At 41.2% G+C, this 24044-nt stretch overlaps 1 protein-coding gene and 1 long non-coding RNA gene across 27 annotated transcripts in view; one reads left to right on the forward strand and one right to left on the reverse strand.

Annotated features, from left to right (window-relative positions):
- ABI3BP (ABI family member 3 binding protein) overlaps positions 1-24044 on the reverse strand; it is a 325810-nt gene that overhangs the window by 2903 nt on the left and 298863 nt on the right. For all 26 annotated transcript variants that reach the window (XM_050956429.1, XM_050956543.1, XM_050956513.1 and 23 more), the window contains 4 exons: positions 13078-13157; positions 10903-10932; positions 8518-8679; positions 2825-2947 (listed from right to left, as the gene is read on the reverse strand). In XM_050956429.1, the coding sequence (XP_050812386.1) occupies positions 2825-2947; positions 8518-8679; positions 10903-10932; positions 13078-13157 (395 nt within the window). The remainder of the gene's footprint in view (positions 1-2824; positions 2948-8517; positions 8680-10902; positions 10933-13077; positions 13158-24044) is intronic.
- Positions 359-11449, forward strand: LOC127055757 (uncharacterized). Its single transcript, XR_007775610.1, has 3 exons — positions 359-684; positions 782-942; positions 8634-11449. It is a non-coding gene; the product is annotated as an uncharacterized LOC127055757 (long non-coding RNA).

The raw sequence follows: 24044 nt of genomic DNA on the forward strand, positions 1-24044 counted from the left end.
GCGGTTTGCAGGGTGGTTCGCGGAACGCGAGAGCAAACCGGGGAAGGAGACCAGCTTCGCCGCGGTTTGCTCTCGCGTTCCCCGAACAAGCAGGTCTCCTTCCCTGCGGTTTGCAGGGTGGTTCGCGGAACGCGAGAGCAAACCGCGGCGAAGCTGGTCTCCTTCCCCGGTTTGCTCTCGCCTTCCCCAAAACCCCTTGAAGCCGCCCAACAGCGCTGCAGTGTGGCCACATCTAACACCACTTGCAGCGCTGGTTGCTGTAAGTGTGGCCACTCTGCAGCGCTGGCCCTATACAGCTGTACTAATACAGCTGTAACAACCAGCGCTGCAAAATTTTAGATGTAGACATGGCCTCAGATCCCTCCCTTCGAAGTCCTCAAGGCACACAGCAGCCATGTGCAGGGGTTGCTTGCGGCCCAGCTCTATAATAGGCACGTCTGAACTGTATCCCAGATGCTGTGGATTTTGCCAGTTTTGGGGATCGGGAAGGAATTTTCTCTGGGGCAAGAATGACAAGGTGCTTGGTGTTTTTCCCCCTCTTCCCTCCCTCCCCCCACTTTCCTTGCAGTATCCTGGAAGCCTGGTGTGAGGTTAATGAGGCATAAGGACAGAGTTTAAAAGTTGAGAGTTTGGAATTTCATTGCAGCTGGCATCTAATGCCTGTGAAGGTGCCAGCGCCCAGAGGTAAACGCACCCAGGAGATTATTGGGGAACCCTATGAGCCTATAAGAAGATGGGGGAGGCTTTCATATGTCATGTGTACCCTCAATTCCTCTTGCAGGGGGAAGGTGAGAGGATTCTGAGTGGTCTGAACCTTAGTGGATAGACTGAAAAGGGCCAGCACAGAATTGTGGTTATTTGGCGTCACACTGGAGCCAGAGAACTGCCTGCTGGGGTGGATAGTGTGCCAAAGTTAAAGTTGCAGCCTTCTACTTTAAAAAAGTGAGCATCTGCTGGAACTGGTTTTACTTTTAGAGAAGAATGGCCAGTAAGTGACCCTCTTGTAGTTATGTTAACATTGGGAAAAATCCCAGTTAGCTTTTAACGTAGCAACTTCAAGTGAAATGCATACTGAACTTGTCTTGTGGAAACGTATGTAAATATGATCTTTCGGAAGATTTAGCAGCTGAGGTATAAACTGTTAAGCTCGGTACCTAAGGGCAAACATTTAATTCTGGTTGTGGCGTTTGAAAGCTTACCAGGTACTGTCCTTGTGTATAAATGCTTTAAAAAAACTAAATCTGGCATTTCTGAGCTTTACTGGCTTGACAATGCCAGCTTGAATACAAACATACATTTATTTGCTCTCAGAAGGCAACTGCAAGAGGTTCATTGGATATATGGGGATTTAATTAGTATTTAGGGCTTAATATGTGCTTTCAATGTGCAAAGCCCCAACGTACATTAAGGCCTGGTCTACGCTCTGATTTTTGTGCTGTATAAATACCTCAGTTAGGTATTTTTTTAAAACATAAATCAATAGCCATTTGCAACCCGTAGTGCGGAGGCCTTATGCTGGTATAGCTTATTCCACGTCCCTGTATAGGAAGGGTAATAAGGTATATGGGTAGGACTACATCCACCCTACGGTCTGTCGTTGTGCTTTAATCACACTGGTATACCTAAAGCAGTACATCTTTTCTGTGTAAACAAAGCCTAAGGCCAGGTCTACACTTGGAAGGCTTTGCCAATGTAGCTGTACCAGAATACTATACCAGCAAAGCTCTCCTAAGTGTATCAAAAGTGCAGTTTGGCCAGTTTAACTGCATCTACATGGGGGCTTTTACTGGCACAGACAGCTAAGTCAGTGATGAATCACACCTCATCATAGCTATGCTGGCAAAAGTCTGAGGTTTAGAGTCTCAACTCCTTGGGAGGTAGGTATTGGTAACTAAGGCCTGATTATCGCCATTTTATAGATGAGATTGTGACTTGTCCACGGCCATGCCTCAGCTTTGAAGTTGTGATTAGAAACAGTTCAAGACATCTGGTCCTATTTGCAGCTGCCTCTCAGGAGTCTAGGCATCTGATTTGAACTGCAGTGTATGTACTGAATTACTGCAGGAGGAATTCCCCCCACAATTAATTTTTCCTTTCCAGTTTGTCCATTATCACTAAGCAAAGCTACATAATGCACAACTCCGCTGATTTATAGCACTTTAAAACCAACCGTACCAGCATGCCCATAAATTTACAAACTGGCAGGAAGGCTAAAGGCAATGGTTTTCTTTAAAGGCTTTTAATGTGCAATACGGAGGAAAAAAAATCTGTTGGGAAGTTTCAATAGGAGAGAGCTCTTACTATCTCCCACCATATTAATGACAATTCCCCTCTCTCACAGTACTGTTCATCATTCAACCGCATGGTGCTGCCCAAGAAGGAAATACACACTATTAGCTCTGTTATGCAAAATTACAGATGAACTTGAGGCAGAGCACAGAATTCACTGTCAGAGCCACAATTAGAACTTGGGAGCTCCTGCTTCTGTCCCATACTCAGATCATGCTTCTGTCCCCCTAAGTGAAGAGCACTTCAGAGGCTTTCCTTTCCAAGATAAAAGGTTGCATCATTCTTACACATCCTCTAACTTCCAGGTGGCTGACAAGTGTAGGCTGCCTAATCCTTAATGGTTTTGGGGTGGAATAGCATCTTGCCAGGCATGAAGGATAGTTTTGATCTGCTGGGAAGATAGCTCAATTTGGGACTCTACCCTGTCTAACTCGGACTGGGTATTAGCTTTAAAACAATCAGCAGGAGAAAAATCAGACCCTGGGGTTGGGGCAGATTTTGAGAGTTTTGTTACAGTACACTCTTCAGAACTTACCATCTTTGGTTGGTAGCTGGTCTGGGAAAACTTGCTGCCCTGTCCGTCCATCTAAAAATGAGTCCACAAATTGACAATGATCTTCTCCATGTCCCCTCTCATCTCCTATGTTGTAAAATTGTCCTGAAAATAGAAAGAAAATATCATGAGGAAAACCCTTTGAAGATCAACAACATCAAAGCTTTTGTTGGTTCCTTTGTAGTTGAGCAGGTTCTGAATTGAGTTCCAGGATTCATTTTGTCTCAATGTTAAGTTTGATGCTGCCCCAATTAAGCTCTAACTCTGTTTTGCAGCATTGTGCAAATGCCCAAACACAATGCCAATTAAACACTTTGGCAAAAGCACAAATTTCCATGTTCCCCCCCACCCCCGATATTAGGATATTTTATATAACATCAGTGCTGATCTGATCCTGCTCCAGTTTGCCAGAAGCTGGGAATGGGTGACAGGATGGATCACTTGAGGATTACCTGTTGTATTCATTCCCCCTGGGGCACCTGGCACTGCCACTGTCGGAACACTGGGCTAGATGGACCTGTGGTCTGACCCAGTATGTCCATTCTTAAGTTCCATTGAAAAAGCAATCCAAGATGACTCCAGAGAAATTTTTATGGGCCATATCTAACACATAGCAGGCCAGATTCTTCAAGCCTGCTCTCCCTTTTTGTGCTTACAATGTGTGTATAATTCACATTCTAGAGATGACTAAATAGCTAATATGTACCCACCCATGCATTACGTGAGAAGCATGAGAAAAAACACCAAGCTAACTTACTGGATCTACAGAAAAAATATTTTCAGATAAATGTATCATTGCTTCATTAATGCTCTCCTACATGTTATTCTTAAAATGACTGATAACATAAAATATCCAAAGGGCTAAATCCTGGTTCCCTTAAACTCAGTGATTAGGTTCAAATTTACAGGTAAAATCCTCCCAAAGAAGGACCAACAATTTATCAATGTCTTCCAAAATGAAAGATAAAACAATCAATCTTGCTGCATAAAAATAGATCTAAATGTTGACTCTGTGTAGAGAAAAGGCAGTAGACAAACAAAATCTCCCTTTGGAGGAAATGCCTTGCCAAAATGTTCATCTCTGGTTGACTAGTCTTTGTGCATGAAATTTTGCTGTTCCTTTTGAAATATACCAAAGACGTCCACCACAGTAGCATTTAACTTCAGAAATTGGAACTACACAAAAATGAGGAAGCTAGTTAAATGGAAATTAAAAGGTACCATCACAAAAGTGAAATGCTGCAAGCTGCACAGAAACTTTTTAAAATCATCATAAGAGGCTTAAATTAAATGTATACCCCAAATCAAAAAACATAGTAAGAACAAAAAGTGCCACCATGGCTAAACAACAAAGTAAAAGATTAGAGGCAAAAAGAAATCCTTTAAAAATTGAAAGTTAAATCCTACTGAGGAAAATAGAAAGGAACATAAACTCTGGAAAGTGAAGCATAATTAGGTAGACCAAAAAAGAATTTGAAGAGCAACTAGCCAAAAATTTAAAAAACTAACCACAATTTTTTTTTAAATACCTCAGAAGCAGGATGCTGGCTACACAATCAGTGGGACCCCTGGACGCTCAAGGTACTAAAGGAGTTCTCAAGGAAGATTAGACCATTGCAGAGAAGCTAAATTAATTCTTTGCATTCACAGCAGAGGATGAGAGAGCGATTACCTTATCTGACCCATTTTTTTTTTACGTGACAAACCTGAGGAACTGTTCCAGATTGAGATGTCAATAGAGGAGGTTTTGGAACAAATTGATAAATTAAACAGTAATAAGTCACCAGGACTAGATGGTATATTCACCCAAGAGTTCTAAGTGTGGTACCTATCATTTAAATCAGCTTCTATTTGGATGGCTAATGTGACACTAATTTTAAAAAAAGGCTCCACAGGTGATCTTGGCTATTACAGGCTGGTAAACCTAACTGCAGTACCAGGCACATTGTTTGAAACTATAATAAAAAAGAGAATTATCAGACACACAGAGGAACAAGATTTGTTGAGGAAGAGTCAACATAGCTTTTGTAAATGGAAATCATGCTTTGCCAATATATTACAATTCTTTGAGGGGGTCAAGAAACACGTAGACGAGTGATCCAGTGGAGATCGTGTACTTGGACTTTCAGAAGGCTTTTGACAAGGTCCCCCACCAAAGGCTCTTAAGCAAAGTAGGCTGTCATGAGATAAGAGGGAAGTCCCCTCATGGATTGGTTAAAAGACAGAAAACAAAGGGTAGGAATAAATTGCTTAAAAGACAGAAAACAAAGGGTAGGAATAAATGGTCAGTTTTCAGAATGGAAAGAGGTAAATAGTGGTGTTCCCCCAGAGATCTGTACTGGGGCCAGTGCTGTTCAACATGTTTATACATGATCTGGAAAAATCAGTGAACAGTGAGGTGGCAACATTTGCAGACGACACAAAATTACTCAAGATAGTTAAGTAAGTCCAGAGCAGACTCCAAAGAGTTACAAAGGGAACTCACAAAACTGTGTGACTGGGCAACAAAATGACTGATGAAATTCAGTGTTGATAAATGCAAAATACAGCACATTGGAAAACATAATACTATCTATACACACAAAATGATGGGGTCTACCTTAGCTGTCACCAAAGAGATCTTGGAGTCATTGTGGATAGTTCTCTAAAAATATCGATTCAGTGTGCAGCAGCAGTCAAAAAAGCTAATAAAAATATTAAAAAGACTGGGACTTTTCAGCCTGGAGAATAGACGAGTAAGAGGGGATATGGTAGAGTCTATAAAATCATGACAGGTGTGGAGAAAGTGAATAAGGAGTTGTTACTCCTTCGCATAAAACAAGAACTAGGGGTCATACACTGGAATCAACAGGCAGCAGGTTTAAAACAAACAAAACTAAGTATTTCTTCACATAACATACAGTCATCCTGTGGAACTCTGCCAGGGGATGTTGTGAAGGCCAAAACTGTAGTGGGGTTCAAAAAAGAATTAGATAAGTTCATTGCGGATAGGTCCATCAATGGCTATTAGCCAAGATGGTCAGGGATGCAACCCCATGGTCTGGGTGTCCCTAAAACTCTGATTGCCAGAAGCTGGGAGTGGATGATAGGCTGGATCACTCAATGATTGCCTGTTTTGTTCATTCTCTCTGAAGCATCTGGCACTGGCCACTATCAGAAGACACGATACTGGGCTAGGTGCACCACTGGTCTGACCCAGTGTGGCCATTCTTATGAAAGGCACTTAGTATTGTTTTCGTTTTCAGCTGTATTTGTGCTTCTTCCATGGGAGAGTTGGTCTCCAGTGCTCATCAGGAGGGAGCTTCTCTTGGATAAATTTTCAAACTGAAATCAAGACTAATCAGGCAGCTCAAAGTTACAGCTTCCAAAGGCCACATTTAAAATTTAAATCTTTAATGACTTTAGCTGGCATTATTTGCTGGAATGCTTACATTGCAGTGCTAAGGAGGACTGTTAAATGAGATCAGAAGAGGCTGCTGTTTTATAGTAACAGTATTGGCATGTTTAGAATAGAGCAGCTTTCCTCCGTAGCAGATACCCACTTGTATTCAGTATTTGTATTACTAATACACAGTTGGTTTCAACTACTGCAACATAAAAAGACACTCCAAAAAACTCCTTTATCACTCATCTTAAATGATTAAAAATGAAATAAATTGAATAAGTAATACAGGCCCCTAGCTTAGAAAGAAACCTGTCCATGTGGCTTTCGGGAGGCCTCTGCATAGGTAGATCTCTTTTGCGGGATCTACTAACATTTCACCATGTATATTGCTCACCTTTCAGAATTTTCCTCAGCCTAGAGTTTCCCTTTCAGGCCTTCACACACTATCATGATGCTACAATACTTGAATCTGGACAACAACAGTTTTCATTGGAAATTTTGTTTTTTAAATAGCTGATATTGATGTTTGGTTTTGTAAAACCTGCCAGTACCTCTCTAATATATTTCAGAAGGGGAGAAAAGCAGAGGGAAACTAATAAATGAACAAAATGGAAACAAAGGAAGTGCCTGACTGATAGTTTGAGGTATCACCTTTTGGAATGATCTGCATAACTCACACGGCTCAGCTGGACAAATAATGGGATCATCCCAAACGTCTGCTAAGACCCCCCCTTAACAGCACCTCATACCAGCTATTAGTTATATATATATATTGCATGTTGGTATTATACATAGCATATATACATACACACATGATACCAATGAGAAAATAGCTGAAGCTTATTTCTTCAGCTACATTAGCATGGGCACTATGATACTACTTATCATAGTACGATGCATGAGATCATTCCTGATTCAGCAAAACACTGAAAAGCATGTGATTAAGTGCTCTGCCTAATCAGGAACACGTGATGGATCCTATCAGAGAAATCTTAGATTGACAAAACTCTAAATATAACAATCTAGTAACTATTCTGTAGTTATCTCTAGCATGTTTTTGTTCTAGACCTTTTTAAGTGTTCCTCATCATGGATGGTCTTGCATAGTCTAGGTCTGGCTGTGCTCTGCTCCTTGAGGATTTTGTAACAACACTCAGTACCCAATAAAAAAGCCCACAACTGACTACCATCTCTTTTATATTACACACATGGGTGCACACAGAGCCACGGAGGCAAAAATATCAAAAAAGGAAAGCGACGGCAGTCTCTAAGTAATGACTAGCTAATAGGGTGCATTTCCAACACATAGATCTCCCAGTTGTTTATTGTAAAGAAAATGGACCCAAAATGTTAACATTTCTGCAACTGAGCATCTCATCTCCACAGATAAAGCTTTTTATGTCTTCTTGTGGCTAGCTTATCCTTCCCAAGCTTTAGTGGGTTTGAAAGGGGGTAAATGAGAAGAATTTTTGAGGGGAGAAATGTTGCATTTTCCTCCCCTCAAAATCTTAGGACCTGATCTAGATATCACTGAAGTTAACAAAACAGGATTGAGCGCCCAGGCTTGCTCAGAATTTGCTATCAGGACTTTCTTTACCGAAACAAAACAGAGGCCAGCACTTACTAGATGGTTTCAATAACCTGAACGTAATGAGCGAGGGGTAAGAAACTATGTCAAGAAGGCTGGTGTTAATAATGAAAGTGTGTATGTTGAGGGTGATGGGGAATAGGACTTTAAAAAAAACCAAAACAAATGGGCTTGATTTAAAATAAAAAAAAGTGAAAGTAGGTGAGGAAAAGGTTAGTGAGATACAAAGTCATGTGTATAAAATACATTAAAACAATCCCCATAAAATATCATCATTCAGAAAAGAGCCACAAGTTGTTTACAGGCCAAACTGGATCCCAGCAGGAGAGTACTGTAATCCCTGCTCCATCTCATCTGCTCCTGTCATCTCTGTTTCTTATGGCATCCCATCTAATATTGGGCCCCAATTATGCATGAAGAACTGTGCAGGCACAGGTTTTTAATGCAAGGCTGACACCACAGAATGTAAGCTCTTCAGGTCAGGAGAGGACAGTTATATTTTTACATGTTCTGTCAAGTGTCCAGCACTGTTTTGGGTACCATAATCCACATTTCCAAGGTAAGTAGCATATGCATGCCTGATCATCCTTTAAAACCATTCAGGTCAGGCCCAGGGATACGAAGAACCTAGATGACTGTGTGTATCATGTAATTTGGGTCACAGCTATAAAAATACATTAACACTGCCTTGGGTTTCCCTTACCTGTAAGTGAATCACTGAGGTAAATCTTATATCTCAGGGAGTTACACAGTTGCACGCCTACAAACTTCTTGTACCAGGTCCTCTTGACGTATTGTTTCCCTTTGCACTCTGAATAGGAGTCGGAATTGAAAGGGACTTCAGTCCAGATGGCATCTTTTCCCACTGCAGGAGAAGAAAGAGGGGAATTAATGATACTGCCATACAAAACTGGGCGTGACAGACACATTCAAATGATTAGAGAAGACCAGAAACCCAAATGCAACAGGATCCCACTTGGAATATATTAACAGCACCAGTCACCTGCATTTTGAACGATATTTTATGGAGTTTGTAAGCAGCAAAATATAGGAGCAGTGTGTCCCAGTCCCTGGCAGGCTGCAGAGTTGTGCCTTCTTGGGCTTGCACTGAGGGCACTCCCACAGGTGTCAGGCCCCTCTCCACATTTCACCCACTCTCAGACCAGGATCTGGATTACAGCCTCCTACATACTGACCATGAATAATTCAGCAAGTCCAGCTGGGATTGGTCCCTGCCAGATTTCTCTTTTGGGGGCCTCTGACAGCATACTCTGACCGTGATACAGAAAGAGCTTCTTCAAAACAAAGTGTCCTTTATTTTATCCAGAAGGTACACAGTGCTTAGAGAAGTGGATTTTAAAATAACCAAGACCTACAAGCATATCTCCTTACCTAAGCTTAACCCCTCCATCCACTGCTTAGTGTGGTCTGGGTTATTCACCATCTCTGAGTTGGGACCAACAGCCTACACTGATTGCAGTCCTCTCCCTAGTCCCTGAATGTCTGGGCTGGTCTACACTAGGGGAGGGGATCGATCTAAGATGCAACTTCAGCTACGTGAATAACGTAGCTGAAGTCGAAGTATCTTAGATCGAATTACCTACTGTCCTCACGGCGCGGGATCGACGTCCGCGGCTCCCCCTGTCGACTCCGCTACCACTGCTTGCTCCGGTGGAGTTCCGGAGTCGACAGGAGCGTGTTTGGGGATCGATATATCGTGTCTAGATGTGATGCGATATATCGATCCCCGAGGAATCGATCGCTACCTGCCGATACGGCAGGTAGTGAAGACGTAGCCTCTCAGACGGTCAGCCTTTTTGCCGACAAATCCTAGCCAAGCTCTCTCAGCTCACCCAATACCATGTCCTTTTTCTAGCATATTTAAGGAGTTAGGTCTCCTTTGACCTCAGGCTTAGTTTTAGGAAGAGAACAGCATCCTACCCTGCATGGAGCCAGCTAGGTAACTTCTCCTCACAATTGATGGCCCAGGAATTATTCTCTTAATTCTTTAGAAGCAGCCTCTTGGATTCACTGTCTTATCTTTACCATTCCTGGGTTCTAGAACACTGTTTTTATGATTTAACTCTATGCACTCAGGCAGGCAGCAATACAAAAAATGACCAAGGAAACTGAGTCATAAGAAATATTACAAACATGTTTCCAAGTTTTTCACAAAGGACCTGACTTTGGGGTTGCTTCTGACACTGGTGTAAATCTGGAATAACTCCACTGAAGTAAACAGGTACTCTAGATTCAGGCTGCTGTAACTCAGATCAAAATCTGGCCCTTTTATGTTCAACGTTCATTGCAATGTCAGGGAGACAAATATTTGTATGTGTACTGAGATACAGTTACAACTTATAAAAGTGGGTAACATACAGTAGTAGTGAGGGAATTATGATTCCACAGCTTTTCTGACAGAGAGGGTACAAATGAGGGCACCGTTAACTTGCAGCAAACTGCATGATAAACAAGACGAGATAGCCTACACTGTGGAAAGGAAGAATATTTGCAAATTTTTAAAGGCAACTTCAGTACTAAATGCAAAACATAGGCCCTCAGGCTGAAAGGGGTCTCTTCTGCTCTTTTAGAGCCTGCCCCAACTCCCACGAAGTCAACAGGAGCGTTACCACTGGCTTCAGGAGGAACTGGGTCAAAGCCGACTATTTTTCATGGCATACATTTCAGCCCAATGACAGACAAATAGCGGACGCTGACTTGCATTCTGTTAAGTCGCTTACTAAGTGAAAAATAGCGTATTCTTTTTACAGAGCTTTCTATTGATTTAACAGCTGGGCTGAGAAAACACAAGCTGTCCATGGCTCATTTGTGTACATTGGTTCCAAGCCAAATTAGCTGCTGCGGGAATACCACATCACATTGATTGTGCTGTGCTCAGGTAAACATTTAGACTGGCAGGAATTCCTTACAAGTTACCTAGATGGAAGAAGTGAAATCATGTGTGAATGCTGTTCTGTTCCATGGCATGTGTAGCTAGGACAGCACAACCACTCCTGTCATAAACTAGTATGTTACCTTACTTCAGAAAAATGTTCTGATTAGAGCATGCTATGGATAAAGGGCTTACTTGAAATTGACTCGCTCACTCTTGGGTCCGCTGGGGAGAAAAACAAACACTTAATCAGACTTTGTAAAATAACCTCTCCTGATATTGCTACAGAAGCACATTGGAAAGTGGTTTTCTATGGCTGACATAAACAATAATCTGTAAAATAGCAACAATTTTGGGAAGTTGAGTTCACTACATTTTTGTGAAAGTTAAAGAAATAAACGGCTCACGTAACTACACCTCTACCTTGATATAATGCTGTCCTCGGGAGCCAAAAAATCTTACTGTGTTATAGGTGAAACTGAGCTATATCGAACTTGCTTTGATCTGCCGGAGTGCACAGCCCTGCCCCCCCCCCGGGGCACTGCTTTACCACGTTATATCCAAATTCGTGTTATATTGGGTCGCGTTATATCGGGGTAGAGGTGTATTTCGAATTACCGCACCACTGAGATTTTAAAAATGTTATTAATGGGTCACTACCAGTAAAATTTGGATTTGTTAAAAAAAAAAAAAAGTTACAAAGCTTATCATCAATAAACATATTTCCATGGCATTTTAAAAATTTCATTGTAGACCATTTATTATTATTTTAAAGAATTCCTCTGTAGTGCGTGCTGCCCAAATGCTGCAGCTTTACATTAGTGGATGAGAATGAGAAATGGAGACATGTGGAAAGTGATTAGGAAAAAGTGAAACCGACCAGTTTATTTTCATTGTCCACACTGAGTGAAGGAAAAAAATAAACATCAAAAATCATGAAATTGCATTAAAATATAAATGGTTCTTTCAAGTTTAATAATCTAAGATACATTAGTAACATAAGAGGGTATCAATTTTTCTTATAATATGTGGGACATATTCTGAATTCCTTACTCATTTTCCATTTACCTGTTACTCAGTCAAAACACCCATTAATTTCAGTGAGAAAGCACTGAAGGATTTGACTTAAAATGTTAAACCTGATAGTGTCCCTTTAAAGAGGCATGGTACACAGTAAGTGCCTACTAGTTCAGAGTACTATCAACAACAGGCAGCTGACTCTAAATACAAGAATAGCTCCTGCTTCTATTGCAGTCAATGGCTATTTTGTAATTGGCTTCTAGAGAAGCTGGATCTTAGATGGATAGTGCAATGCTGTACTGAGTGATTTTTTTTGCTCCCCACAGCCAAATCAGGTGGGAATTTGCTTATAGTACCATTTTAAACACATGACAAAGCTGCTAATAGCACTCTAAGTTGCAGATGCATTAGATAGATACATATTTTTGAGGGCCCTATGCCAATCTGCTAAATGAGTAATCCTTAATTTTAAAGAATATATTTCCTGTGCTCACATTGACCCCATTCCACTAAGCGTCAATCCAGTGAGTAAAATACTGGATTAGGACCCAGGACACCTAGATTCTATTCTCAGATCTGCCAGTGACCTGCTGGATGATTTTGGGCAAGTCACTTAATCTCTCTATGCTTCTGTTTCTCTTCCTGCAACAAGTGTGTCTTGTTTATGTAGACTGTAACCTCATCAGTGCAGTGACTCACTCTCTCTCTATAGAGATCTATCTATTTACACACACATACAGTACCTACCACGAAGGGACTCTGATCTCAGTTAAGCCTCGAGGCATTATTGTGATATAAACAAGAGTAATAAAATTAAAACAATCCTATACTGCAGACAGTGAGAAAAGCATGGGCAACAAAGCAAAATTGCAAAAGTGTGCTGTGTGTGTAAATCTGTTATGTATCACTGTGCACAATGGCCTGTCTGTTTGCAGAGCTATCTGATAGAGGGATACAAACACAAACATGGATTTACTATAATAAAGCTTTGGATTTAAGATGCCACACTACCCATTACAAAAAAATCCCTGGATTCAGCGTAACCCTTTGTACACCTTCCATAGTTAAATCACAGCTCTGTCTTGTGTCCATAAAGGAGTATGGGAATTTGTCATTTACATATGGAGAGACAGAGGCACAGAGTAAGGTAAAGTGAAATGCCCAGGGCTGCCCAGCATGTCAGTGGCAGAGTGGGAAGGAAATCCAGATTTCCTGAGTCTGAGTCCAGTGCTATACAGGCTACACTGCATCCATAATCATTAATTTAAGGGTCAAGTTAGCTCGTCTTTTTGGCTGAACGCATTGTCATGGTTTTCACTGTTAAACTGATACATCTATTGAAACTCTTACCTGATTCAGTAGAAAATGGGACCTTAGGGGTGCTTGGACCTTCACCAAGAGGGTTTCTGGCTTTCACCTGGAAGTCATAACTGGAAAATAAAATTAGAAACAAACACACACTGTATTCTTGAGTGTCATGGACAAGCAAACCACCCATGCAGACACCCTCTCTGATGCTACTGGCTTCCTGGACAAGCATAAAGTATCAAGTTTGTTACTCTGAAAACATTTAGACATTCTGCTCCTAAGAATGTAAGACCCCTCTGTCTATGCATAGCAACCCTACATGCAAGTCCTGATTGTTTGTTTTAATGCTCCAGTGGTACCTTATCTTGTTTTTAATGCTGGCAGGGGAGCAGTTTAAGTGATAGGCTCTGCTGCTGCAAGTAATGTATGTCTGTCAGGAGGTGGGGCTGGTGTGTTCAGCCAACCGAAAGATCCAACTGGCTGAATGCACCTCAGTGCGATATATAGTCCTTTAATAACAACAATGCACCTCACTTAGGGATGTCTCTTTCTTATCCTTCTCCACAGCAATATTTTATGGCGTAGTCATAAACATCAATATTTCCTGAACTCTCCTCCCCCTACACACCCTCCTGCCTGAGTGGGGTTGCTACTTCTGAGATGCAAAAAAACAGGACATGTGGGATGATCCTGAGCCCATAAAACTGGACAGCTGACAGCATGTACTGAGCTCTGTTACCGATTTCCTAGGACAGCTACCTTAAAAAAGGGACAATCCCGGGGGAACCTGGACAAGTGGCAATGCTAGTTGGGACCAAGACAGAATGTAGGAAAAATAAAACAAAGTAGAAAAGCAAGAATAATCCCAGTCACACTGTGCTGTTGAGGTTCCTCCTCCAGCTTTGTTGCCTCGGTGGCTTTGCAGAAAGCAAAGACCTGCTCCCATCCCCACAATTCAAATCCAAGAGGCTGAACAATTGCTGCCAGTTCCCTATTGTTACCACCTGGGGAGAGCCCTGCTTCTCATTCCAATTCTCCTTAATGGTGCTCAGGGTCCCTGCCATTTGTGGTTTTCCTATTCTGCTGCTGTGCTGCAAGGAGAGGTGGCCAAAGCATTCCCATTTCCTTTCAGCAGTAAGGCCTGTGGCTGCTACCTAGTGCCAAGTGGCTCCTGTACACCCCATATATGGCTGAGCCAAACGTGGCCACTCCACTCAATCCTGTTTCCCAAATCCCCTCCTCTCCTACACTGATGTCTTTTCACGTGTGATGCACCCATGCTAATGGATGCACTCTGACGTACTGAACTAGCAACATGGGTAAGAATATCAATGTCAGTGCACAATGTGTTTTTCCCCCACCAGCCACACAGCCAAGCACCGACCTAAAAGCCACTCAGAATCGGCCTATTATAAGATACCATCACCTGCCTATATTAACAACTAAGCACAACCATAATGTACTCCACACTCCTATGGTGATCTGCCTGCCTCGAAGCAATGGAAAATTGCATGCTTTGCTGATACTGCTGTACAAAGGCTCCCACTCATGTTCTTCTCCCTTCTTTCCGTTCCAGTTTCATGTATCACTATCAGCTTGAACTGACCACTGTCAGCTTGTGCCTGTCATGCAAATGTGAAAGCTACCTCACTCCCTGAGGCCTCTGAAATTGGTTTGGTTTTTTTTTGGTTTGTTTTTTTAAATGATTGTAAGGAATGTAGTTGAAAAAAAGAAGAGAAGATACAGAGATAATTTCCCCAAAGTCTCTAACATTCAAAATCCTTTGTGGTTCACTTTCCAGCAGCAGTTTTCCAGGAGCTCTAGGTGGTGTGGGAAGTGTACAGAAAAACAGTAATTTATTCTTTTCCTCGTTATGATTATTTGTATTACAGTAGCGCCTAGAGGACATATTCTGGGGTCACAGCAAGAAACAGCCCCTGGTTTGGAGGCTGTGAGAAACCCTAACATAAATAAGTAGTAAGCAACTGAGTACATTTTAAATTAGTAATTAACGTAAAACAATGGACATTTTCAAAACAGTGAACAGGCATTTAGGTTATTTTCTATTTTGAATGTTATATTGGACAAGTAAATATTCCTGTTGATTCACAAAGAATCCCTTATTAATTGAAGGGGTTGCTTAGTGAATTTATCACAGTGCTATGAAATGGAGCTGCAAGAGACTGCTTTCCAAGCAGCAAATTTCCAAGAGCTCAAATGATCAGAAGAGACAAGATTTAAAAACCATACCACTATTCTCATGCGCTGGTTGCCAACACTTCATTTAAAAGTTCCCTACAAAGAGGCTGAATAGTTTAATACAAACTGTGGAATTTCCAACTGTTTCTTGGTCTCTGAAGACCTGAGCAGCATGTTTATGGCCAAATACTAAGGGACACTCTCCCACAGCTACTTGGTAGGATAATTTTTATTTCAACCAAGTTTAATGCATAAAACTAACAATTGTCTCAATTTTTGTAAATCTTCACACAGAACAGAAATACCTGCAAGTGTTCTCATATAGGAAAATATTTTATAAATGAGGAGTCTACATTTATAAGCGTAACCATGGGTTCATTATTTTTACTCTAAAAGCCTATCTACTCTAATTTAGATATTTATTCCATGCTCACCGCTGTATTCAAGCTGCTTTAAGGTCACTTTAAATAAGCCATATGATGTTTAAATGCAGAAAATCTACCTTTGTCTGGGCCATGTGGGAGGCTCCCTCTGGAGTTGTTTGTACATGACCATGGCTAGGAGAGGGGGTTGGAGGAGAAGTGTAGAACAGATATGTATCCCATTTGAGGAGAAAAGCATTGCTGAGAGATCAGGATCCCGGTCCCGCTCTGGAGCAGTGCTGAGGGATTGGGATCCCAGTCCCGCACTGGAGCAGAAGTATGGGCATCTGGCATTTCAGTTTGTTGCAAAGAGGTTTATATGCAACAGCACAAGGTGGTGATTTGGGGATTTTTCTTGCCTACTTAACAAGCTGCATGATAGAAGAACCGTTTAGATATGCTGAAACCTTGTCTATACATACACACGTGTACTGGGCCAAACTGGTGCAAACACTGATGTGGATCCTTATTATCTTTTAAGAGTTGCTTAAACCAGTGATTCCCCAACTTTTTGGGCTCAGGACCCATCTGTAAATGTTTATGGCTTGTCACAGCCCAGTAAATAGTTTGGAGGTGGAGTTCCTGGGGTGGTTTCGATCGGATCCTGCCCCCTGGTGGAGGGGGTTGGGTCCTACCCGGCTCTCACCCCACAGTGGTGGCTCCTGCAGCTCCTGTGCCATGGGGCTAGCTGGGCTTGGCTCTCAATTCTGAGCATTGCAACCTCTGGGCCTGCAGCGCTGCTCAAATTTAGCCCCCTTCCCCTGACTGGATCAAATTTGTGTGAGTGGAGTTGTGACCTGGTTCATGGGGTCGCAGTGCCGCTCACTCATATTTGGCCTACCTGGGCTCCCATCATCATGACAGCTGGGTCCTCAGCGGTTGCAGTGCCTGGAGCAGGGAGGCGAGCCCAGCCAGCCCCATGGGACAGGAACTACAGGAGCTGCCGCATGACCCTTTGAAACATTCTGGTGACCCAATTTTTGGTCCCAACTCAGAGGTTGAGAAACCCTGGCTTAAACTGAAATAAGAATATCCACATAGCCTTTTGCACCTGTGTAAAACAATACCTGAAGTAAACTGGTACAATTCTGCATGTAGCCAAATCCCTTTGATTTATTCTTTTTAGATGAAAGGAAATGGCTACGTTGTGAGAAAATTAAGTGAACAAAGTACAGAATGGTTTAGTAATGTGCATCATCAATCTAAGTTTATAACTTAAAAGCTGCAAAAGTCTTTCCCCTTGATTCACAGTGCAGCAACGTGGTAATATTTGAAACCTATCCATGTGTTTCATGAAAGGTTAGATATAAATTAAATACACCATTTTATATCTATTTTACTATTTGATGGGTCAAGTCCATGAACATTCCCCATCAGAGCCAAGCCTCATATTTTTCACTATTATGTGAAAGTTATACAATACATCATGGTTTGCTATTTAAGCCAACTGCGCTGATCTATAGTTTAGAAGATACTGCAGCATTAATGGAATTATCAACCACACTGATCCCAAGTACACCAAAACATTCTAGGTGGCCAATTTTAGTTTATGAAATTTAGGTGATAAATATTTTATTTTATACATATTTGATTTGTGGTACACCTTTTTTTTTTAACACATATTGCCGACTTTGAGCAGACAAGATAAAATCATTTATATTTCAAATGGCAATGGAGCACTAGACAATTTTTTGACTAACAACTAATGCAGAAGCAGAAGTTGAATAAGAAGTTTAATTAACATAAATTAATTAATTGGATTACAGTCCCTCCTAGAGCCCCCATATGTCCGAGGCACTGTAGAAACAGATATAAGCTCACAGCTACAAGGCTTAGCAGGACAGAATGCTCTGCTTCCCTCACAGGAGAAAGTATAGCTTAGTTAATATAGTGTGTCATGCTGCATTATTTGGAGTTTGTGTTTTGATTTTCTGCAGGACAATTGTTTGTTACTGTAACTGTAGTTATGAATGGGCACATGAATTGTACAAGTTATAACCCACAGAAAGTTAGTCACCATGAATGGACATATAGTGGACTCTGGTTGGGCTGGGAGCTGAGGAGCTCAATACATAGAGCTAAGGAGATCTATCTAGAATGCCTGATCCAGAAATTCCAAGCTCTGCACAGAGCTGACTCTGTGGAGTGGGACTAGATTGGACAGGACAGCAATTGAGTAAATGGAGAGGTCTTTCTGACCAGCTGCAGGATGGAGCAGAACCTGATGGTGTAGGCTTTGTTGAACTAAAGCAGACAGGAGAGCTGCCCCAACACCCAGTTGACTACCAATGAGTCTATCTGGATTCACAAGTGAGGGTTTAGATGGGTACGGGTTGTTTTGTGAATAAGAGTTATGGGTGTCACCCAGCCAGGTAATTAATACCTAGGACTTTGGGGTTGGCCATACCCCTGAAACACTGGGTTTTGTCATTTTTGATTTTTTGTAGGTGAATATATGGTTATTGTGACCCAACAGTTACTACTGCGAATGACACCTGGCAGAATGGTTACACACATAGGAAGGGACCATCCCTGCCCTGAAGCACTCAGTTTGAATAATAGGACCCATCAATTCTACAAGTTCCATAAATAACTAGGACAGAAGCTGAAGACTAAACATTTTAGAGGAAATCCAAATGTCTCTGTTTCCCAGGTCTTGTGACAGGCATTTGAAAAAAAAAAGGAAAGAATCATCTCTGCCTTCTCCTTCAGCTGGCTTCCAGCCAGGAAACACCACAAGTGGCAGTAGCACAAGGAGCAGCAGGCACCTTTGGGGCACAGGATAGTAACTATCTGACTGACAGCATATCGCACACTAGTAGGGAGAGGGAAAATGTTTGGCCAAGAATAAACGGTGGGAGAGAGGCATCAAATCATACTGTACTCTGAAGAGTTCATATAGCGTTTTCATAAATGGCTGCATCGCCACATGTCAGTTTTTAAGGCTGCAGGTAAAAGATCTCAAAAGTGACTACTCTGTGTATGTAAATAAAATGGATGTAAAAACGATCAAGTGCTCTCTGCTACTTTATTGATTTCTACACAAGCCACAGGACAAAAAATGCCAAAGGCATTAAGAGACTATGTAGGCCAGAGTTTAGCAAGATAAATAGGAAACCTATATAATGATTATCCCATACCTACATTTTAGCCAGTTTTGATGTTCATAAGGAGCTGTAGTCTATATTCCATCTCATATATACTGCCAAGAACTCCTCAACAGCAGTATAAACAGCAGCTTAAAGCAACCTTTGACTCCAGCCTCTGTCAGACTGTCATTCCATAGGCTCTGGAAAGAATAGGCCTCAGAAATCCATCCAAACCACAGAGGACAATAAAAGTACTTGTGCAGATTACATTTCTATTTATTTAATTACTGTACAGGCTATTTTTTCCATAGGAAATTGCTATCCCATATGAAACTTTGGCAAGCAAAGGAAATTCTATCATTTTCCAAATCATGCAAAAGGAGAAAAATGTAAGTTCATAGAACTGAAAAGGTGAAATTAAACAGAGTTTTTCAGTGTAGTATTATCAATTGTACTGCCACCCTACCAGTGGCGGATTAGCTACCGGACCAGCGGGGACCCGGCCCCACTCCCCCACGGCAGCAGCTCTGGGCAGGCGGGGGAAGTCCCAGCACCCCACAGCAGGAGAGCCGGGGGGACAGCAGGTGGAAGGGGAGTGGGGGGGCTCCCACTTACTCTGGCCTAGGGCCTCACAAAACTGTAATCCGCCTCTGCATCTTACAATTTTCAAGCAGAAAAGGAGTCCTATGAAGTCCTCTTATCATCTGTGCTATGCGCCTTCAGTCTTTCACTTACAAGTATGCACACTTAATATGCAAATTAGATTGTCAGCAGAACTAAAATAATATACAAGGCCACTGCCTGCTCCCCACTTAGACGCACTGAGGCACAAGACCCTTACGTGTCACTCTTCCTCAGACAAAAACTTCTTAATACAGATCCGTACCAATAGGCTGGAGGGCTAACAGCCTAATTTAACTGCTACCTGAATTTCTCCTGAACCATTTGGCACATCTGATTCTAATCTGACAGCAATGCAATCGTAACATTTTACTTTAACTTTTGCAAACTATATAACTTTGTATGTCTAACTTTAACTTCTGCAAAGCTATATACTTTCTTACTGTTGCAAAGCTTCCTGGTCACTTATTGTGTGCTCTGTGAACGTATTTTACTTCCATTTATGATTATGCAAGTTAAGATAACAATATGGGTATTCAAATCTCATTCTTCAGAGATTAAATATAATCACCTGAGGCAAATGAGAGTAATTGTCCTTCCCAATGACAACATGGCTTAACTGGATAAGCATATTAATGGTGTTGGTGGGTTTATCTTCCTTTTAGGTGCTGGCTACTGCTAAGGGGAAAAGACTAGATGGACCAAAGACCTAATTTGGCATTAAAAAAAATCCCATATTTCATTGCAGCTGTACTATTGTACATGGGGCAGCAGAGCATATGGTGTACACAAAGCTTCTTCGGTAGCAAACAAAAAGATCTCACAAGAGGTTAAAATAACGACAACATATTTCAAGTACATTAGACATAAGAGGCCGGAAGGGCCTCTATTGGCTGGTAGGGGATGATTTATAGACAGAAGAGGTTGACAGTTCTGAAAATAAATCCTTTGCCTCAGAGTTCACAAAGAAAGACTGGGGGGAGGCAGATGGGGGAAAACAGACTGTTCCTCTGCCCAGAGGAGGAAGGAATACTACTAACGGAAATCAGGATGTCACCACAATAGATGAGTGAACAATTAGACTGAAGACTAACAAAATCCTAGGGCAGATATGAACCACGTAGAATTTTAAAGGAAATAGTAGAAAAGAGAAGACAACCATTAGCAGATAAATACTAAACTTCTTTGGAAGCAATGGACTGGAGACTCACTAATACAACATCTGTAATTAATATGTGGGCTATAAAAAATCCAGGAAAAGAAAAAAGCAGCAAGAGTGACTTTAGCTATGGGAAAGTTGTTGCTGACGAACAACACTACCACTGTAAAGCAAACACAACAGAGGAAAAGACAACTCATAATAAGGACATTTCAATTTTCGAGCTTCCAAAGGTTTATTAAAACAATGAAAGTGAGGAAAAATACTAAAAATTGTGAAAAAACCTTGACTGCATTCTTTTAATTTAATTGTCCTAGAAAGAACAAATTCACTAAGATGAGACCATGCCAGACAGGACTATTAAGAAGCCACTGACATATTTTAGTCAATTTAATGATGGTTTGTGACATAGCATCCTACAAAAGACTAAAAGCCTGGCTTTCAGAAGAGCTGAGCACCCAAGATTCTAATGGGAACAACTCTGAAAAATCAGGCTCCAAATTATAAGTTGAACTGTGTGAACCAATTCTCACTAGTAGGAAAGACTGGCTGGAAATCACATTCCAACTGCTTTAATCAAAACAACCATTTTTGTGGTTTTGCTTCAAATACTTCAGTTGTTTTCCAAAAGGAACAAATGTTGACTTTTCAGGTAACAGCAAGAGCTGTTTTTGCTATAAAAAAAAAAGGCAACATTTCCATCTGGTGGCAAATGAGTACATTAATGCTTTTGCTCATAGTGGTATTTTTCTCTGCTCAGAAGTGTTGAAAACTGTGACACAAGCACGTGTGTAAAATTAATTGCTCAAAGAAGCCACCACAAAAAATTTTAGCTTTCACTTGTGAAAAAGGGCAAAGTGAAGATTTATAAGATATAACTACCCACCAGCCTAATCAGCATAGTAGTTATGGGGACTTAAATCCTGAGAATTTTGCCTGAGTAAGAAAGGAGTAGAAACTGAGTAAGACATCAGGATCTGGCCCAGAGTGAGCTCAAGTGGTTGAATGAATGAGTTCAGATATTAAAATATAGAGGCTTTTATGAGTGAAAGCACATTGGGATGGAAAAGGTTAGAGAAGGACTTCAGTGTGTGCGCGGAGGAGGGCTTTATGGAATATGACCTGAATCTGAAACATTCATGGCTGGAAACTCAACAGGTGATTTTCTAGATGCGTATCTCAGAAAAAGGTAGATTAAGATGAGTATGAAAAGAGAGTGGCTGTGAAATGAGAGGGGGACAGAGAGTCATTAAAAAAGATGAGTGCAATACAAAGTGCAGAATAATTCATAAGCACGTTTATGTAACTATTACATAGACTACTCTACTAGGAGCACATGGGCAGAAAAGAAACTGATGCTATGAGAGAAAGTCTTCTGGGAAGCCCCAATCTATAAAATGGGTAGATTTACCTAACTCACCGGGGAGACTTAATTGTTTCTTAGGTGCTTTGAAATCGGTAGATGAACACAGCTCTGGAAAGGCAAAGCATTTATAAGAATAAGCAGAATATTAGATCCGTAGTCAACATGTATTGTTTTAAATGAGGGGGTCAGGCACTTAGCTAATTACTCCTTAGTGCTAACAACATGTAGTAGTTTTGAGAAATCACAACCCACCAAACACTACACATTATGATTTGTACTTTCAGGTTATTTGCACTTTTACAAGTCTTCTAAGATATGTTATTTTTCCCTTATGCTGAAATTCTCCAAACATTATTTTTGACAGTTCTCCAGGTACAGAGGCCAAGGCACTAGTCATCTAGGGAAATGTTTTTTATGACCAGTGACAAGTGCCAATTGTCAGGCATGTGTGACTATTAGAAAATGGAACAGACACAACACATCTGTGTCTTGAGCAAACACGTGGCATTACTGGGCGATCCAGCAAAATGGAATAATGTAAGAAAATCAGCACATTTCATGCAGGCTGCGGAGCAGCTGACAGTGCCATGCATTTATTTAAAGGGTGTACCTTTTACGCAGTAAAACAGGTTTCAAACAGAACATTATGCTCTCATTTCATTGAGTCTGGATGCTTTGGAGTAGTCTGAATTTACACCAAACAAAAAGGCCGAGATATAGATTACAAGGGCAAGCAAAACATGCCATAGTTTGGACTGAAGTCCTTGCACCAATCATTGGGTGAATTAAGTAACTATAAACTCCTCGGTTATGAACTAAGTTACTGCAAATATTTTGTTTCTGAAGTTTATATTGCCAAGCATGTCTAGAGGAGAAAACAGCCAGCAGTGGCATTATTCCTATGAGTCAAAGCAAACAGATGCTTCAGCCTCTCAGCAAAAGACCCTGCGTACATTACAAGGGAGAGCATGCTAGCAACCACTAGGTTTAAATATGGTAGTCCGCAAGGTACCCCAACCAAGGTACCCCAACTAACAGGTTTTTGTTTCTTTTAAGAACCCTCCAAATCAAATCATGCTGTACATTAAGATCCCACCTTACACAAAGCTAAACTGCTCACCTGAAGGAAGTCCATATTATGGCTTTATGGTAGAGTTACAATATAATTCTTCAAAAAAACCCTTCCCAGTGTGCAATGGTCAGGGAAACCATGTTGCAAACGTGTCCATATATAGTTGTCATAGAGTGGACGGACTATAAATGTTTTATTTTAGCTTCTTCCAACAGAAAGAGAATGGACAGGATTTCTTTAGCAGTCCATTATCACTATTTCTTAACTGACCAGATTTTGGTTCAGTGACACAAAGCAGCTCCTCAGCTTCTGTCCGTCTCTACCTGGACAAAGCCTGCTGCGATGTATGGAGTTCTTCAACCTTGGTGACTTGAGGAATGAGAGATTAGGAGTTGACCAGCCTTGCATCTTGACCACCAATATGGTCCCAAAATATGATTTTATAGGTGACCTAGAGGGGAAATTTCAGTGCAATGCATGGAGATTGTTACAACACACATTTCTAAGGCACTCCTCACTACAGTACCATGCAACAATATTGCTCCACTAGTATTAATGAAGTCACAAGGTTAAATCCTTTCTCACTACAATGAAAACATACTCTTTGGTGATCCATGAATTTTAGCAGAAGAGCTTAAAAACCTAAAACACCTTCCTAGAGAATTTTAGTGCTCCCATACAGGGTGAATTTGGCATCTTAGGGGTCAAACTGTTCAGTTTCAGCCTTGGAATGAAAAAGGCAGAACAGCGGCAGCACAAGCTTGCACACATTGCTAGAAAGACTAAAAAAGCAGAAGGCATAACAAACTTATTGTCTTCTCACATTCCCATTTCTGTGCATCATTGCCTGCCATTCTCTGTGCATGCAATATCCTTCACATCTCACTTCACCAGACTACTCCTCTCCTTCCCTTCAGATCCCTCTTAAACGCTCACTTCCTCCACAATGCCCACAAGAAGTGAACAACTCTCCCCCCAAAAAATTAGAAATTACTCTTCCTGTTGGATTCCTAGTACATTTATTATTATTTATTTATGTGTATTACACTCACACTTAAGAGGCTCCAACCCAGAATGAGGT

The sequence above is a fragment of the Gopherus flavomarginatus genome, chromosome 1 (genome assembly GCF_025201925.1).
Source record: "Gopherus flavomarginatus isolate rGopFla2 chromosome 1, rGopFla2.mat.asm, whole genome shotgun sequence".
NCBI classification, from domain to species: domain Eukaryota; kingdom Metazoa; phylum Chordata; order Testudines; family Testudinidae; genus Gopherus; species Gopherus flavomarginatus.